Source organism: Patagioenas fasciata, chromosome 1 (assembly GCF_037038585.1).
Source record: "Patagioenas fasciata isolate bPatFas1 chromosome 1, bPatFas1.hap1, whole genome shotgun sequence".
Classification (NCBI taxonomy): Eukaryota; Metazoa; Chordata; class Aves; order Columbiformes; family Columbidae; genus Patagioenas; species Patagioenas fasciata.
The window spans coordinates 65,528,538-65,546,647 of record NC_092520.1 but is presented as its reverse complement, the minus strand read 5'-3'; the positions used below and the strand labels follow the sequence as shown (position 1 = coordinate 65,546,647).

The 18,110-nt window shown below is 41.9% G+C and overlaps 1 protein-coding gene across 4 annotated transcripts in view; it reads right to left on the bottom strand.

The window, feature by feature from the left end:
- Positions 1–18,110, bottom strand: part of EDAR (ectodysplasin A receptor) — a 74,528-nt gene that overhangs the window by 10,692 nt on the left and 45,726 nt on the right. For all 4 annotated transcript variants that reach the window (XM_071807739.1, XM_071807743.1, XM_071807749.1 and 1 more), the window contains 4 exons: positions 15,534–15,602; positions 14,716–14,838; positions 13,474–13,655; positions 8,436–8,521 (listed from right to left, as the gene is read on the bottom strand). In XM_071807739.1, coding sequence (XP_071663840.1) covers positions 8,436–8,521; positions 13,474–13,655; positions 14,716–14,838; positions 15,534–15,602 — 460 coding nt within the window. The remainder of the gene's footprint in view (positions 1–8,435; positions 8,522–13,473; positions 13,656–14,715; positions 14,839–15,533; positions 15,603–18,110) is intronic.

Below are 18,110 nucleotides of genomic sequence, written 5' to 3'. Positions count from 1 at the left end.
TCATCATCAAGCTTCACCCAGCTCTACCCCACATCAAGATAAGGTGTGTTGCCCACACCATGCACACACACACACACACACACACACACACGTATGAGCCTCTCCCATGCACAAGAGTGAGCACCTTCAGCTCCAGAGCCTACGTGCAGAATTTTCTTTGCATGGGAACGGGGCCACCTCGTTTGTTCTGTAGTGCCTGTCGTGGCAAAATCGAGGCTGGTGATAGAACGAGATGGTCTTTTACATATGCCTAGGTGGGAGTTAGTTGTTATGCATATTTTAAGCCTATTATCAAATTTAATAATTTGGCACATTCACTGTGAGCCAAGATTTTTCTTTAGATGTGGCTTAGAAGAAAGTGCCAATTAATGCACCTGCACTACAAGAGGAACCAAAAATACCAGCTTCTGCAGAAGTTCAGTTCATATCACTCTTGTGCAAGGAAAAAGAAACAGAACTCGTAGTTGCTGCTTTTTCCCAGTCCAGCAGTACACCCTGACTGCCACGTCTGTTGTTCCTGCGCACATCCACTTTTGCACCCTGATCACATTATTAATTGTGGTTCCAATATACATGACACTTAGACAATCTGTGAAGATTTAGTTCAGGCAGAGACATCCTAAAGTGCTACAGTACAACATATGGAAACAACTTTATTTTAAGACCAAAAAAAGACTGATGGCTGTAATATAGCTGTGCAAAAGAGTGGCTTATATTCCTACACACCTGTAAGTAATATTGTAGGAATGTCATGAAGACGTTAGGAAAGAAGTTTATTACTGAAGTTTGGTCAGCTGTTGCATTATAAATGTTTTTATTCAAACATTGTAATTTAGTTCTAACTTTCTTGGAGTTCATTTAAAACACATACTTATTGTTTAAAAGAACAATTGAACTTGCAGTCACATTTGAATGTCTGGGGCTTTTTACTCAAAAGATAGCTCTAACTTAAATTGCCATGCAATCAGCCTTTTGTCCCCATAGTGAACAAATGCTGGGCAATAAAATAATTTTTTCTTCATTTAAAAAAACTTTCTGCTTTATCCAACAGGATGATTACAATTGTTTACGTGTTTCAAGACAGATTTACAAAAAGAAATTATGAACTAAACTCCTAGGTTTATGACAGAAGGGGTGGTATTCATAGAATCATAGAATGTCCTGAGTTGGAGGGGATCCACAAGGATCATCGAGTCCAGCTCCTGTCCCTGCACAGGACAACCCCACAGTTCACACCATGTGTCTGAGGGCATTGTCCAGTCTCTCCTTGAACACTGTCAGGCTTGGGGCTGTGACACCTCCCTGGGGATTCTGTTCCAGTGCTCCACCACCCTCCTGGGGAAGGAACTTTTCTTAATGTCCAACCTAAACCTCCCCTGGCACATCTTCCTGCCATTCCCTTGGGTTCTGTCATTGATCACCAGAGAGAAGACTTCAGCACCTGCCCCTCCTCCTCCCCTTGTGAGGAAGCTGTAGCCAGGAGGTCTCCCCTCAGTCTCTTCTTCTCCAGGCTGAACAGACCAAGTGACTTTAGCACCTCTTCACATGGCTTCCCCTCCAAACCCTTCACCAACTCATGTTTTAGCAACATGCCCCCTGGCAAGTGTTTGTGAATGAATAAAATCTGGTGCAGTAGGAGACCATGTGTACTCCTGACATATGTTGCTTTGGGTGTCATCTTACTGGTCCATGCAAAGCACTGCTGACCACAGCTAGCAGGAGCTTTTTTTAAAGTTTATTTAATACTTAATAACTTCTTATAAAAGTAACCAAAGTTTGTATATAGCAGACTATCAAAGTGACCCTGATATAAGAAGCCTTTTAAAGATGCTTTTGTGTATATATGTATCTATTCTTGCCATCGAGTGCATCTTGCTCCCTCCTGATGCATCCCCCTTCTCATAACCATGGTCCTTTTCGGAATGACAATGCACACTCGTTACTGCCAGCAGAGCTGCCAGTGCTATCATTGAGAGTGTTTTATGGGAGCAAAGTAAGATCAAGCACACATGCAAATATATAGCTAGCAGCCTGGAATATGAGATGAAAAATAAATCATATTGAGTTGAAATTCAATAAAGGTTGACAGTTTATAGCTGACAAAGTAATTGAAAACTGGATTATAACTAAACCCAGTCATAAATAATGACCTAGATGTTTACAAAGCACAGGTCAGAATTTTCAGATTAATGTAAATCTGCATTCAGGTACTTACATGAAAGGTTTGGTTTCAAATTTGAGGAAACAACAGTTTATATGGAAACCCTGTACACTCAGAAAGTCATGGAAGCTGAAGCAGCAGTCAAACCTGAACCACTCTCTAAGGTGTCTATGTATGACTTCAGTAATCAAACATTAACCAGCTCTGAAAATACTGTATATTAATTGCATAAATATATCTAACAAAAGAGATTATCCTAGACAATGGAGGATTGCCTGACTACTTTTTATTTTTCTGCCTTTTCAGGAGACATACAGAATACTGTAAGGCAGGTTACTCTCTTCCCTGGAGCCACATGTAGATACTTCAGTTAGTGTAGGTAGTTATTAAAACAGGAAGAGTGTGAAGTAAATGAATTCCTGGGATGGAAACTTGTAAAAAACGTTGATAGCAAAGTTGCCCTGGACTTCTATTTTAGATCTGGTCATTCTCACTGTAAGTAACCACTACTGTTCAGACACATGAAATGAAATATTTTATGCTATTGTGAATATGTTAATATCTTTGACTGTTCTCTTTCTCTCTTATTTTGCCAGGGCAGGGAAGTAGTGATGACTATAGGCTGTGTGGCACTAAATTGCAACAGATGCAGTTTATTTGCATCTGTTAAAGTTTTGTTTAGGATTCACTGGGAGCTCTGATCATTGCACAGTACTGAAAGGTCAGAGGCACGTGCTTCGTGAGTTCAGCCTGTCCCCAGGAATTCAGTGTTATCACCTCTTTGTGCAACATGAAGTGGGGGGATAATCACTGTTTAAACCCTACTACAGTGACTTCAGAGCATTGGAAAAAAGAGATTGGACCTGCAAGGAGCTGCTCTCCCATCTCCCCTGTGCCGTAGTGGCCAGGTTGTACAGGTGGTGGAAACTTGCAGCTCTGCAGGGTTTGCAGTTCCTGTGCCTGGGCAGAACAATGCTGCAGAAACCTGCAACCTTTCCCATGGGCAGGTGATGCTCACCATGGGAGCACCCAAGTCACTGGAGTTTTCTTTCAGGAGAGCTGCACTGGGACCAGATGCCCTCTTGAGTGGTACGTGGGCCCAGCTTTCCAAGCCGGCAAAGGCAGCAACTCCCATATTTGCTTCTCAGACACCTCCCCTTAAAGGTTTATGGCTAAGGCTGGCCAGTTCTGTCCTAAGATTAGATCCCTTTCCATCCCTAAGGGAATGAGAATTAGGCCATACCACCAGTGAACAATAAAACACTGCTTTCAGCATTTCTCCCGTTCCACATGTGAAGGGGAATGGGGTGTTCAGAGATCAAACACCATGCCCCCCTATCCCCCCCAAAAAAAGAAAAGTTTGTTAGCTCCAGCTAACAAGCCTATTCATTTGCAAGCATAATTTGAAACAGAAGGGCAAAAAAAGTCCTGATGTTGATCATATTACAAAAGGACAAAACTGGCAAGGAAAGAAAATTAGTGATATAACAAAGAATGGACAGTTAAAATAAAAATATCTGAAAAAATTACTTTTCACGAGTACAAGTGGTTTTGGCATTAGACTTGTTTGTGTTAAGCATTGCAGTTAAGAAGATTGAGTGCTCAGCCTTCAGTACATCAGTATGGAAGTGACCCCCTGATTACAGTTCGTCACATGAAGCCATCAGCCTGTTAGTCATTTGTTCCGTCTCCTCTGTTTAGCTGTTTTTCAAATTTTAATGTTACAACAATAAAAGCGATCTTTTATTTTTCTAGATGCCATTCACGTTGTGGTAATTAAAAAATAACTTGACTACATTTGTTTTCCTTTGTTGTTTTTCTTTTTCTTTTTTTTTTTTTTTGTTAAACCATCATTGGTAGGTATTAGACTTAAAACCTTACATCAGGTTGATTATTGCATCTGTTTCATATATACAACCAGCAAAAAAGGTGAAAAGAAATAACAGTATTTCGTGCCCATGCACACTTATGAATAGATACAGTAGATTAAAAAGAAAACCTTCAATCAGCTGCCAAAGTTCTCTAGATCAATAATTTGTGAGTGCAAAAGGATTTGCATATTTGATACAATTATGTAAATAAAACTTCAGGGTAAGTGTTCTTTGAGTTTTTGTAGTGGGATTTGATTTTGTTGTCCTCCATTATTTTTGGACTGGAATGGCAAATATCAAAGCATGAAGGGTGGAGTTCATACACATAAACTGATAGAGAATCACAGCTGCTAAAAGGCACAATCTCTTCCAGCAGTAACTGTACCTCTCTGCCAGAGAAACTCCATGTCTTTCACATATACTTCTAAATTGGATAAAAGAAAACAGAACACAACAAAAACACCCTATGTAGTCAGAGGCCTCAAGTGATTCCAATTCCAGAGGTGCTGACAGAAAATCCAGCACAATTAACTATGGGAAACCACATCTTAAAGTGGTTTGATGTTCATTACTTTCATTCTTTGATTTGCATAGCAAACCTGTATCATAGCCTAGTTTAGGATCAGCAAGGGGCACTGGTGGCTCATGGTCTGCTTCATGCGCAGCTGAAGGTCTCACATCTTTGACGTTTTGGCACTGTGCTCCTCTGTGCTTAGCAGAACAGCCCTGAGGCTCCTACACAGTAGACATGAGGAGGCTGCATGCTGAGAGCCCAGAATCTGACAGAGGTGTTCCACAGTGCATGAGATATGAAAACCTTCAGTTTTTAGGGTGACATTTACCCTTTTCCCAGTAAGAGAACTGTTTGCTAGTGCACAACACACATCCTTATGCTCACATCTACACAGCCCCTTCCCCTATGTGCCCAGTGCCCACCAGCTGCTGCTGAAGCCTGATATCCCTCCCAGACTGCAGAACACTAGTTCTTCCATCCTTCAGTCCAAAGAGAGAGTTTCAACACCACAACATGGTGATACGTTTGCCTCAAATCTCTAACCTCTGGGAAATGTCTCCCTCTCTACCCCCTCTTTTCTGTGTTACTTTGTGCTATTTCTGTCTCAAGTAAAGGTGATACATGGCCAACAGGGAATTCTTTCTCAGTTCCAGACCTTTTTACACTAGTATTTCCAGACGCTGGGACACAGGGTGTTCATCTTGTTTCCTCAGCCATTTCAAGGTTTATTGGCTGCACAGGAGATGAAAGTTGCACAGCAGGTTCTTGGAGTTGAAAGCTATTTGTTTACCCTTTGATCAAAACCTAATACTTTTCTGCCAGATAAAATGTATCGTCAGGCAAATGCCTTGAGCAGGTTTCCATGCAGCAGCACACAAACGAGACTTTGCTCTCCTTCTGGCCCTCTGAAGCAGCCAGGCCAGGCCCTTTCCCAGCAAGGTATTTTGGCCACTAAGGAGAGCACCACTGTCCTCCAGCCCTGTCTCAAACCTAATGAAGGGCTGAAAAGACATTTATCTGCCTCCTGTTTTCCTGTTTTTAAGTACTTTGCCACCCTTGTTTCCTTGCAACCCACTGGGTCACCTTTTTCCGTCTGTGTGCTGTACACAGGAGTATTTGAAGAAATGGATCTCTAGGGGAGAAGCGCCCCTTTAGTGTGTGGTTTAGGCTTCTGAATGCTGTTCAGTGCTATTTTTGAAGTGTCAGGAAAGGAACAGAAGACTCCTGGGACTACAAGGAGTTCTCATTTTGGGTCCTCTTTCATAACAGCAGGTCAATAAACAAAGTTTATTCTGTTCAGAAGAACCACTCCTACCAAAGAGTTCATATTATCCTTCATATGACAGAAACTGCATGCTCACAATAAGGTTATGTGCTCAGGGCGCAGCATTTAGAAGAGTTCAGAATTTGTGAACCTCAAAAAATTATGCAGTTGTGCAGCACTGACATGTCACCTTTGCTCTGACAGGCATAATCTGATGACAGTGAAGCATGTGATAAAGATCATTTGCTAATACCAGAATTTATGCTGCCTGCCACAACAACAGTGAGACTTTCAAGAGGTTCCTGAAGAAAGGCTGATTTTCTATCTGGAGTACGAATTATTGCCCATGAATTAGGGAGTTGCCATTCCAAACAGGGTCCAGAGGTTTAGACATCATAAACGAAACTATCCAAGCTTAGTGATTTGAGGGATTTGGAGTTTAAGAAGCTTTCCCATTTTTTGAATACTTGTAATCAAATGATTGGTTTCACAGACTTGATTAAAATGGTAATGTTTACTCTTTCTAGGACTAATGTTTTCTCCTACATTAGTACCCAGTCAATTTGTTGGTTTATGCACCTGCCTAAATACATCACAAAGATAATATATACTTATCCTTGTGTTTGTCAAGTCAAAACTTGCTTGTAGTTAATCAGTTGTGCAATTCATATTTTCCTCACAGAAATAAGCACGTTATGTGCCAGATTTCCTATAAAAGCCAAAATGTGTTTTTTGAATTGAGTACCAGAAGCCACAAGATCTTCTAGTAGTTCCTTATCAAACCCATTTCAGCATGTGTTGGAGACAGACCCTCAGAGCTGAGGCAATAATTCATTTCTGGCTATCAGCAGCAGGCATGGTTGGGTTCCCATCAACAGGGCATCCAGTCTGCATGTGCATGCAGGAGAAGGTGTCTCCACATCCTTTCATCTTACCAGATGATACCCTCATCTGGTGGGATGGGGCCAAGCTCTTTTCGGTGGTGCCCAGTGATAGGATGAGGGGCAACAGACACAGACTGAAGCAGTGGAGGTTCCATCTGAATATGAGGAGAAACTTCTTTACTTTGAGGGTGCCAGAGCACTGGAATAGGCTGTCCAGGGAGGTTGTGGAGTCTCTTTCATTAAAAAACTCCCTGGACACATTCCTGTGCAATCTGCTTTGGGTGAACCTGCGTTAGCAGGTGGGTTGGACTAAATGATATCCAGAAGTCCCTTCCAACCCCAACCAGTCTGTGATCTCCCACCAAGACTCCTAACCTCATGTTTTCAGTTCTCTCTCCACCTTCTTCCCACATCTCACATTTGGGTCCTTCCTAACCCCCTTACCTCCTAATGCAGACCTTACCACACCAGAATCACACTCCCCCTGTCCTCGCTCCCACTTTCACAGGCAGAAGGGAATGGCTCAGGACCGGGTGGGTTTCTGCAGCTGAGCTGGATGAGCGGCTTTACAAGGGACCAGCCACTTTGCATGCAGACAGGTCAGGGAGATGCTGCCGTCCGGGTTGTTATCACTCACCAGGAGCTTTGTGAGATGGTAATTATAGCCTGGCTTGTCTGAGCTCTTGCACTTTAGGAAAGGTGGTGGCTGTTAATGACCTATCCTCCTTCGAAGTGGCTCACTGAGCAGCAATGATACACAGTGCAGCAGCATCTGAACTCGGTAAATGCTATTTATGTAGACAAATAAATGCTTAGAGACCTTTGTGTCAACCTCTGCTTTCAAATCAAGCAGGCAAAATATTGCAACTCTTCTTAATGATAAAGACTTTTTTAAAAGAACAGAACATGGGCAGGATTTTGGGTTTAGATGCATCAAGTTTCTCTCAGGGACTGCTCATTTTATTTACTTTTTTTTAAAGATTTTTTTTTCCTGATCTGTATCAGATTCTCTGAGGCAGTGTAAAAGTAATTCCTTTTTCTTTTTCTCACTTTCTTTATCCCCCAGAGGAAAAACCAGTCTTCTGGGAGTTACCTCTGCACTACAGTGCTGGTTTGTGTCTGTCCACCCTCTCCATAGCACGAGGATGGGTAGCCATTGCACACATGCGGCATGCAAGCAATCAGATGCTGCTAGGGTGTCACACATACATGTACAATTTTTTCATTCAATTAGCAAACTACAGATTCTTTCATCAATGAAACCTTCAGAATTAGTTCTCTTAACAGTGCTGACTACCACATACCAGTGTCAACCCTTGTATCACTTTGAAACCAAAGGATATAAAAAGGTGTGATGCAGTTTTACCAGGATCTACAAAGTGTCCCCCGTTTTTTCCATAGCTGAACTGAAACTGAATTTAAAAAACAATATGAAGATTTGTGACTTCCTGTACCTTCTGATGAAGTAACCATAATAAGTCCTGTACGGGATGACTTAACAGATGAAAACTGGAGCACAACTGAACAACAGCAGGTCCTAAAATCAGGGGTTCTGATCCATCCCCAAATGTTCAGCATTTTCTCCCTTCGCTGGCAAGGCAAGTTGGAACAAGAAATTGTTTCACTGGAGACAGACTTATTGTTTGAATGCAATAATCAGCACTGAAAGACTTCATATGGAGCTTCCAGATGATTCCAAGTCAAAACCAGATGAAATGCATAGAAATTGCAGAACACTTACATTCCTTGGTGTTAGGAGGCGCCAGCAAGCATGAGTAGCAAACCATCCCATATATGTTTCGAGGTCTGTTTTCCAGCATGTAGTAACTGAAGGGCAAGATGAGGCAAAACAGTGTAAATTAATATCCTACAACTGAGCATGGATCAGCAGCAACCAATTATACTGAGATAAAATCATTTTAAAAAACAACTTTTATAAGCAATTTGATGCAAAGATTATTATATTTTTTTTCCAAACAGTCTGAATAGAGACAGTGTTACTTCCTTTCCCCCTAAAAGTTAATTAGTCAACCATCAAGCCTACATGACAAGAAGTAGCATCGTTGCCTAAAACAACATTATTCTCCCTGCTGAGTTCAAGCTGCAGTTTACAGCATGCCCAGAAGTAAAATTTTTCAAAATAAGGGAATGTTATTTTTTGAAGCAGTAATCTTTCAGACAAGACCACCAGTTGGATATGATTGGCTGATTTTCTTCACTAGTGCCATAAGAATAACCTCCTTAACATTAGAGTCAAATCTGAGCCAAATCAAAATAAAAGGTATAGGTAAACACCGTAGTTACAGAGAAAGGCAGATGAGGTTTTACAGGGTTGTGTTTTTTTACTTCCTTGCTGCATAGTTTATAAATTAGTGCTTGACAGTGGAATTACAGCATGAAGGCAAGGTTTTAATGATTTGAACTTCTGGGCTGCTAATAACGTTAGTGTTGAAATAAGATAATTGGTTATGCAAGAACTGGATCCACAGGTAACCTAATCAGTAAATTACACCAAAATCATACACAGTTGGTGATATGGATATGTCTTTACAAATCACTTGTAAATCACTACAAATTTTAATGAAGAAACTAAAGAATTCATAATCCATTCTGTGTAGACAGGTACTTAACATAACAAACACTTCATGCAATGGAGAATCTGTTTTCTGCTCTTATGTACTTGTCTGTGCATGTACAGTAAGTTTTTTCTGTAAAATGTATGTTAAGAAATTACTCCTGGAGCTGCCTATCAGAATCAGTTGGTCATTAATGAATGACCCAGCTTACAAATAAGGGTTATAGGTCCCGGAAATTGAGTGTGCAGAGATGAAAGCTGGGGACAGGGATCTGAGGTACCTCAGAGAGCACGTAAACTCAAAGTGGTTCCTCCTTTCTTAATGGTTTTAAAAAACTAACTATCACTCTTCCCTTTGAATGTCTCTTGAGGTCCTCTGACACTCTATCCTTCTGTCAGGCAAAAAACTTCATCTTTTCTCTCTTATGGGGGCCTGCATTACTTCAGCTTATGAAGCAGCTAATAAATAAGCCGGAAATGAATGTCAAACCTTAAAAAAAAAAAAAAAAAAGAAAAAAAAAAAAAGGAGAGTAGCAGGCCAGAGATACATAAACATCTATAGAGCAAAATACAGGACAGTTAGGACCCAGTCTAATAGCCACAGTGGTTAGGAAAGACAAATAGCCCTTCTGACAGTTAGTTAAATCAATCTGGTGGAATATTTATTGGGTTTTGCCACAATGCAGAATGGTGAAGGATGCGTAAAGAAAACTGAAGAGGATACCCATGACAAGCAACTGTTCACCCAATTGAGTAGGAAGCTTTGCAGCTGCAAACACTAATGATTCACCCTTATGAAGTTCCAGCAACAGATTTATGTTTCTGGCTGCTTTGCAATGCACCAAATATTACAGGCTATGTTGGAAATATCTGATCCCCTTATATAGCTAACTATAGAGAAGAAGTGGCCCAGGAATAAAGTAATGAATTTTCATGCTGTTACTCTTCCACTATGAGGTTCATTATTTCATTTTCCTTAGCACCTTCTAGGCTCAGATTTTGAAGTGTCATAGGCAAAATCCAAGAGTAAAGGCTAGACTGAAAAATGGATGTGCTTTCCTGCTTAACACCATGGTGGTTTATCTTGGGCTAACCTTGGTGGTGTCATGTCACACTCAGGGACTTGGCCCCAGGTTTAAGTCTACCCTGCTGCAGAGACCAGGCCACCCGGGACCAGGGGCTGCTCTGTTCTCAGCTGGGAACAGTCTGCAGAGACACAATAGGGAGATGATGAGCACATAGGTGGAGGCATCCTCTGCCTTATCCAGAACTGCAGGGGGTGCATTATTTTGTTAGAAATTAACTGGCTACACCTTTTCATTCAGAAAACAGAGGAATGAGCCCATTCCTTTTCTCAAAACAGGAGAGGAGAGGAGAGGAGAGGAGAGGAGAGGAGAGGAGAGGAGAGGAGAGGAGAGGAGAGGAGAGGAGAGGAGAGGAGAGGAGAGGAGAGGAGAGGAGAGGAGAGGAGAGGAGAGGAGAGGAGAGGAGAGGAGAGGAGAGGAGAGGAGAGGAGGAGAGGAGGAGAGGAGGAGAGGAGCTGCATTTGCTGTAACCATGGATAAGCACTTGAAAAGAGGAAGCGCTAGTAGTGGAGCTGTCTCTGGCTACATTTCAGAAAAAAAGAAACTCTTTGCAATTCTAGCTTGTGAGGTGACCAGGGGCTTACTCAGAGCTGAAAGTAGGTGCTGGGTCAGCATGAGGCATATGTATCATGCACACTGGGCCTGTTCTTACTCCTCTGTGGGTTTCCACTTTTGGCTGCTACTGAAGAGAGCCTAGGCTAGAGTCACTCTTGCTCTGACCCTCTGTGGCTGCTCCTAGTTGGCTGTGATCTGAGTCACACCCCATAAACACCTAGTGGATCACCTCATTGAGGGAAATACTCTGAGTTGCACCTACTTTCCACATTCTTGATCTGTCCTGTTTACTGTGATGGAAGAGCTTCTGAGCAGGAGCAGAGGATGAAGCCTGCAATGTCCCAGAACATTATGTCTAAGTACCTCCAAAGTTCACTGGCAGCTGAACTTTGGTTTTGAGGATCACAGTTTCAGAGCTAAGACTTTAAGCTCCCCCATGGTGACAGTCTTGCAACCTTTTTGAGAGCTTGACAGATAGTGTTATTCCTATTTATATGAAAGAGAACTTGGACACAGAGAAACAGTGGGTGACCCATGCTCTTGTACAAAAAGTCTCCTTCTTCCCTAAGACTAATCATCAATAATAACAAAAAAAAAAAAAAAAAAAAAAAAGAAGGAAAAATATAATTATCCAGCACATTTTAAGGCAGTTGTAGTGCCTGGGAAAAGGCTGCCAGTTCAATGGTGTTTTCTCTAAAAACGTTTTGGTCAGAATGTGCCACACACTCATCTTTTCCTCAGGATGCTTTACTGAGCTGGTCAGGGATGTAAGGGATGAGATGCCACCAAATATAGATGGCAGCATGTGGGCTGTTGCTTTGGGAAGGTCTGCAGCGTATTACAGAAGAACAGTCCTCTGAAAATGCAGACTTAATCACTCCCATTGAGGCCACTCACCCATACCTGGCTGTCCCTGTGCCACCAGGGCCAAGTGGAAGGGTGGCTGGTTGGTCAGCACCGCTCACCAGCTCTCTGCTCTGACACAAAGGCTATGCATTTCCCCCACCATCACACAGGATCTGGGATCTCTAAGTTGCGTGAGTCACCAAGTTATCCTCAGAGCTTGTTTTAGCCCATATTTAATTTATCTTGAAAACTTCATTTCTTCAAGCTTGGAGTAAGAGGGTGTTTTTCCATATCTGCTGTCCTTGTCAAACTATCCCAGGACCTGAGAGTCACACATGGAGCAGCTCACAGCCAGACTCCAGCAGGCCAGTTTCTGCTTCAGGTTACACCTGTGCAAACACAGTGTTTTGAGATTACTCCCCAAGCACCAGCTGTGCAAGCTTATTATTTTCACCTAGCACTCCGCTCCCACCTGGGTGACCTCATTAGTCCTGACAAAAAATTGCAAAACAGTAACTGTGGCCACTATTTAACTTTCTTGCTCTTTATGATGCATGAGGGGAAGTCAAGAGGGAGCTCCTTTCAAATCATGTCATCAGTTTGCTTGGCTGGCAGCTAGACAAGTCCTTCCTTTTATTTGTAAACTGTGAAAATTTCACACAGACTAACTGATAGAATAAACCTGGAAGCTTGTGGGGCCTCTTTAACAGGGTTTCCTGCACTGTAAGTAGTGTGGGTTATATTGCATCTGCAAACTGCACAAAAGCCAAATGTCAGTAGGAATTAGGTTTCTAAACCAAAGAGGCACACTAGCAGAAACTGAAAAGGTATGTAAGGTGAGGTTGTGTTTTAGAGTGTTTACCCACTCTACAAAGAAAATGTTGAGAAAGCAAGTGTATTTTTGGGTTTCCAGACTTTAAAAGGCAATATAGTCAAGAATATATTGTTAACGTATTCAATGTAGCAACTGCTTTCTCACTATTACCCTCAGAATTATACTGAGTGTAAGAGACCATTAAAAAGATGGACTTAATAAACAGCATCTATTTAGCCCCTTTAGCTGGCTCCAGAAATTATTTTGACTCTGAATAACAACACACACAACACATTAGCAGCTCCTTAGACCCCTTTTTGTAGGATAAAAAGGACCCTGAGGGACTAAAACGCCTTGGCAAATCTCACCTAACAGCTATGTTAGCTAATGCTGTCAACGGCTGAAAAATTTGCCAGCTGGTCACATCTGGAGAGGAGACATTATATGTTCCTAGATATGCTGCAGTGGGAGCATGGACCCTACAGGGTGTCCAAAACATCCTCATGGAGCTCATTCATATGACGCAGGACTGACAAGGTGGTCTTCTGAAGCTGCAGCTGGAGGCCAAGCGGGATTTCTTACAGCATCTAAAATGTCCCTGCAGACTCGTGCTTGGGTACGCGAGCTGTTCCCTTTCCACTTCTAATAAAAGGAGAATTTGTGGTTTTTCTGGTGTTCCCAACAGTTGCTTCTTCAGTGAGATTTCAGTAAAATCAACATTTTCTGATTTACTAAATTCACTTACGCTTTTGAAACATTTATATGTATTGATTTAGCAGAGACTGAAAAACATAATTCACCAGCACTGTACCTACAGTCAGCTAGGACCTGAAGAGAGATTGTCAGAGATTTTCACATTAAAAAATGATTTTGCAGTTCCTTGGGTCTGCGGTTATATCCTTACCCTGGAAGACAAGGCCCACACTCTGCATCATTCTCCTGATCACCAGGTGTCATGACTGTGGCTCGAAAAAAACCCTCACAGTCTTTGTGCCGCCTGCATATCTGGTAACCTCCTCTGGAAAACTTCTCTGAAGGGCAGGGGATGCAGCCATAGTCCTCATCTTTGGTGCCATATCCGCATGTCTACAAGAACAATAAGTCACTGAAAAACAGGCTCACCCTGCACCTCGGCTTCTAGCTAAAGGGAGTATTCATAGTGTGTCCCGTTGGCTTTGTAGCACAATGTCATACCACAGGAAAACAATTTGTTGTTTGGTCCCTTAGTGGCTGTCCTGAAAAGGCCATGGAGGGCTATAAGGAGGGAAAATGGGAACCAGAGCATCAGACTCCTTGAAAGTGGCCCTCCATAGCTATTTATATCTTATTCCAGCAAGTCACGGAAGTGAATTCCAGCTGCTGCTCACATAGAAAGTGAACTGAACACCGAAAAGAAGATTATAAGGGAAATACGGCTGTAGCAGGGACATCAGCAATCTTGCTTTCATGCTAGGAGAGGCCAGAGGTAACATCACAAAAGGCAATGTTTGTGTGAGATTTCGTAACCCCTGAACTCACATGTCCCAGTGGAACATTACATTTAGATTAAATAAAACTAAACCAAACTGGTTATTATTCAAACAAACTTGTTCAGGACTACCAACTGTGTGAAATTCTTGCAATAGGATGTTTATGCCATTAAAACCAAACAGGATTTCAGTAATTTATTTTTTAATAAGCAACAATTATCTGCTGTAAATCAAATGGTTACTTAGGAACCATAATTTAAAATGTTGAAGAAACATCCAAGTTTCTCCAGTGCCAAAATATCTTAGTGAGAACGCAAAATTAAATTCTTGGTGTGGGGGCCAGCGAGCATGCCAGACTAACTGATTTATCACACCGCGCCAGAACAAGAGCGTCATATATTAAATAACTATTGAGATGAGCAGAGGCTGTGTGTGAAACTTCTACATTTAAACTTATACATTATCACTTCTAACAGGCTGCTCTTGGGATATGGTACATCGGTGTGCACACATGTCGTGCCTTGGTACCACAGCACCCTCCTGATTAAGCATCTCTGTCGTTCCCCATTTTCTCTCCTATCCATATATTACTGCCATGTAACAAAGCTTTCTTTTGTGTGTGTGTGTGTGTGGTGTTTGATGTGTGTCCCCCCGCCAGCAGAGGAAGCTGAAATTACCATGTAAGGCTCTTCTCCTGGCTCGCACTTGGGGCAGTCATGGCACATGCCGGTGGTCTGGTTGTAGTATTCGTTCTCGCCGCAGTTGGAATATTCAGCACTGGCGGAGTACACCAGGGAGACCTGTCACCAGAGAGCATCCCAGAGCACTGTTACTTCCACTGCCTTCGTCCCCCATGCCTCATCTCCCACCCTTTCCCAGCTCAGAAGGTGGCAGGTCCAGCATTACAGCATGAAATGCCCGTAAAGCTCAGAAAGAGAAGTGGTGCCACTACATGGGATGGAGGTGCATATGGTTTTCAGCAACCTGGTTCTGCTGAGAGTTTCTCAGAGCAGTGATGTTCATGCTTGTTGGCACAGATGCTCCTCAAAATACTGACTATATAATTCCTGACCTATTAATTCTCACTCTTTCTTGTGCAGTAAATGCCTGAATTTGCAACTCCAGCCCTTCCAGCTCTAATGAGACTTCATAAATGTGACTGCAAGGGACAACTATAACAACCTGAGATAATGAGCTGCCTCGGGCCTCAACCATGATAAAGCTGTAGTTTCATGTGACACCCAGACTAATTGGCTCTTCCAGTGCCTTCTATCGCTCCTCCTCCCTGGGTCTTTCCCCTTCCCCCTCCTTCCTGAAAACCTCAGTCCAAGCAGCACATGCCTGGGTGTTTTATTGAATGGAAATGGATAACTGCATTGGTCTTCAATCTACATCCAGAGCTGAACCATGACAATTCACAGATATTTGCAAAGACCCAAGCAGAACCCAGTTATCTTTGCATGCTGGAGAGACCTGTACGTACATGAATACCTACCACCAGAAAAGGGAAGACATGAGTCCATTTACATTCACCCAGGTGAGCCATGCTCTCTTGATATTTTACCTGAAAAGACAGAATCGGAGATTGTTTATGAACATGAGTAAATATTTGTGTGTGTTGCCAAAATAAGAACAGAAGGGCTCATAAGCAGAACAAAGGTTACAAGGGAGCGATGCCCGGAGGTCTAAACAGAGAGAAGGGGAGACGTGCAAGTGTGCTCACACACCTGCTACACACTCTCACTGCACACCTCTTTCCTCTCTTTGGGAAGACGGACGGCATAAGGGAGCCTGGTCTTGCAACCTTTACAAAAATGTGTGAAAGACAAGGAACCAAGTCTGAGCCCCAGCGCTTCATGGCTCTCTGAGAAATCCTCCCACAGAGGAACTGAGGGCTACGTCTTGACTGCTGAACGAAAGAGGAACGGGGATCAGTAGGCTGGCTTGTGTTCCCACCGCCTAGTGCTAGACCCTGCTCGATTGCATTTGTCTAGGAAAGATCTAGATGGAGCAGCCAAAAGCAGAGCCAGGGAGTGAACCGGCATCAAGCAGCATGGGGAGCTGGCATTTTGGAGCTGCACCTTCCTCACCAGCTCCTGCAGATCCGCCAAGAAAGCCCTGAGCTACCTTTGGTTGGAAGTGTAGGCTGCTTTTTGTTCTTGATAAGCAAACTTTAGATTTAAGAAGTGTAACTCAAGGAAGAAGCCAAACTTTATATCTGAAGTGCTATTACAATAGTTGGGAAAAATAAAAGCTGCAATCTCTATTATAAACATGCATGCTAATTTATTTCATTTTTTCAAATGAATAAGAGCTAATGTTACATATTCATGTACTGTATTTCTTTCTAAGGGGAAATAAGAGACAGGAAAAGGAGGCACAAATTGTTTCATTAGCATGATACAACATATTTCATGGTATTGTTACAGCACATAAACTGCCCTAGGGATTTTACAGCTTCAAATTGCAAATGTTTGAGATACAGTTGCAACACATTGGTCCTAGCAGATGTAAACTACTCTTTAAATTTTCCAGATCTCAGACAGTGTAAGACTTTTAGTATCCTAGAATACAATTACTGCTTTGTGCCACATTCGAGCATAAAACCTACATGAGAGCAGCACTCTAGTATTTCAGATAGCCACTAACATTTACATTTTTAAACACTGAGTAGATTAAGCAAAGATTATATCACTCGAGCATCAAGCTGTGAACTTGCTGTATATGTTCCTTCCAGCAATTGGGCTAGCTGAGACAGGCAACTGGGTGGGTGGGTGGACAACCTGAATTATGAGTATATTCGTTTCTGCAGGAAATTGCACTTTGAAACCTAGAAACAAAAGAGAATCGGAGATAAATTGTCCTAAATCTGGAGGTAAGAGATGGAAAATAGTCATGCAATTGTATAAACTGTCAAACATTTAAGTTGGACAAAGGCTTTGGCTATGACAGTACAGTTACTTGGAAAGGTTCCGAGGATGTAAAGTCTTACTGCGTATGTCTGTTAAACTGAACCCTAATTATAAGGGAGCTTGTTAGATTTTAAATATGAATATTATTAAGGCTGTGTCCCTACTGATACAGCAAAATGATTGCATTTATTATAAATTGAGTCTGAGGCTGCTCAGGAACAAAAATTTCTCTGGTAAACTCTGAATATGTAGCTTTACAGTAACAATATGTCTTACAGTAAAAACATGTTTTAGTTGCTTTCAAGCCACCCAGATGTTTGCTGTTTGAGGTACTTATATGCAATCATAGCCAGATTTAAAAATTGGAAATGAAGAAGTGTAGCCCATTAATGTATAGTACAATATTATCCATCCATTTGGCATTTATTTACATAAAATGTTGAGAATCTTAACATACGTAGAATATTTTTCTGTCTCTCAATATAAATATGCATGTGGGGTTATGTTTTGTATGTAAACATGGATTTTTTTCCCTGCATTCTATCATTATACATAGCAATATGTTAAGCATATGGAAAATACTTCTTTAACTGGAAAAAGCCAGTTCAAAGTGCTGAATACGGCCAGATTAGAACTCTAGGGCGGACTTTAGCCGCAAACTGGAATACCAGAAAGTTAAATTTAATTTTAATTATTCTTCCCCCCTATTCTAGTACACTGCTCTAAACTGGAAGTGTTATTTTCTGGTTTGGGGAGTTTCTTTTTTTTTTTTTTCCCCCCCCCTCCTTTGAAGTTAAAAACCCAAATGCTCACTTTATTTTTATAAAGATGCATGAGGTTGCTGGTAGTAGGGCCATAGGTAGCTCCTCAGCTGGAATGATAGATGGTATCTATCGCGACATGCCAGGCTGCTCTTGTGCTTGCTGCCAATTTTCGGGCATGTTAACTTACACTTATACCATACTATCTGTCACTCGTTAATCCCATCCACACAACAAGGAATCTTCTAGTGCTAAGGTTGCTTTTGTCTGTGAAGACACACAAAGCTTGGATGGTGAGCCTGCACTGCCAAGAAGCAGGAAAAAGAGTGACCAGTTGTTATGGTGCCTAATCAATGAAAGTCATTAGTTCTTAATGAGTAAACAGACGCTGCGCTGTTC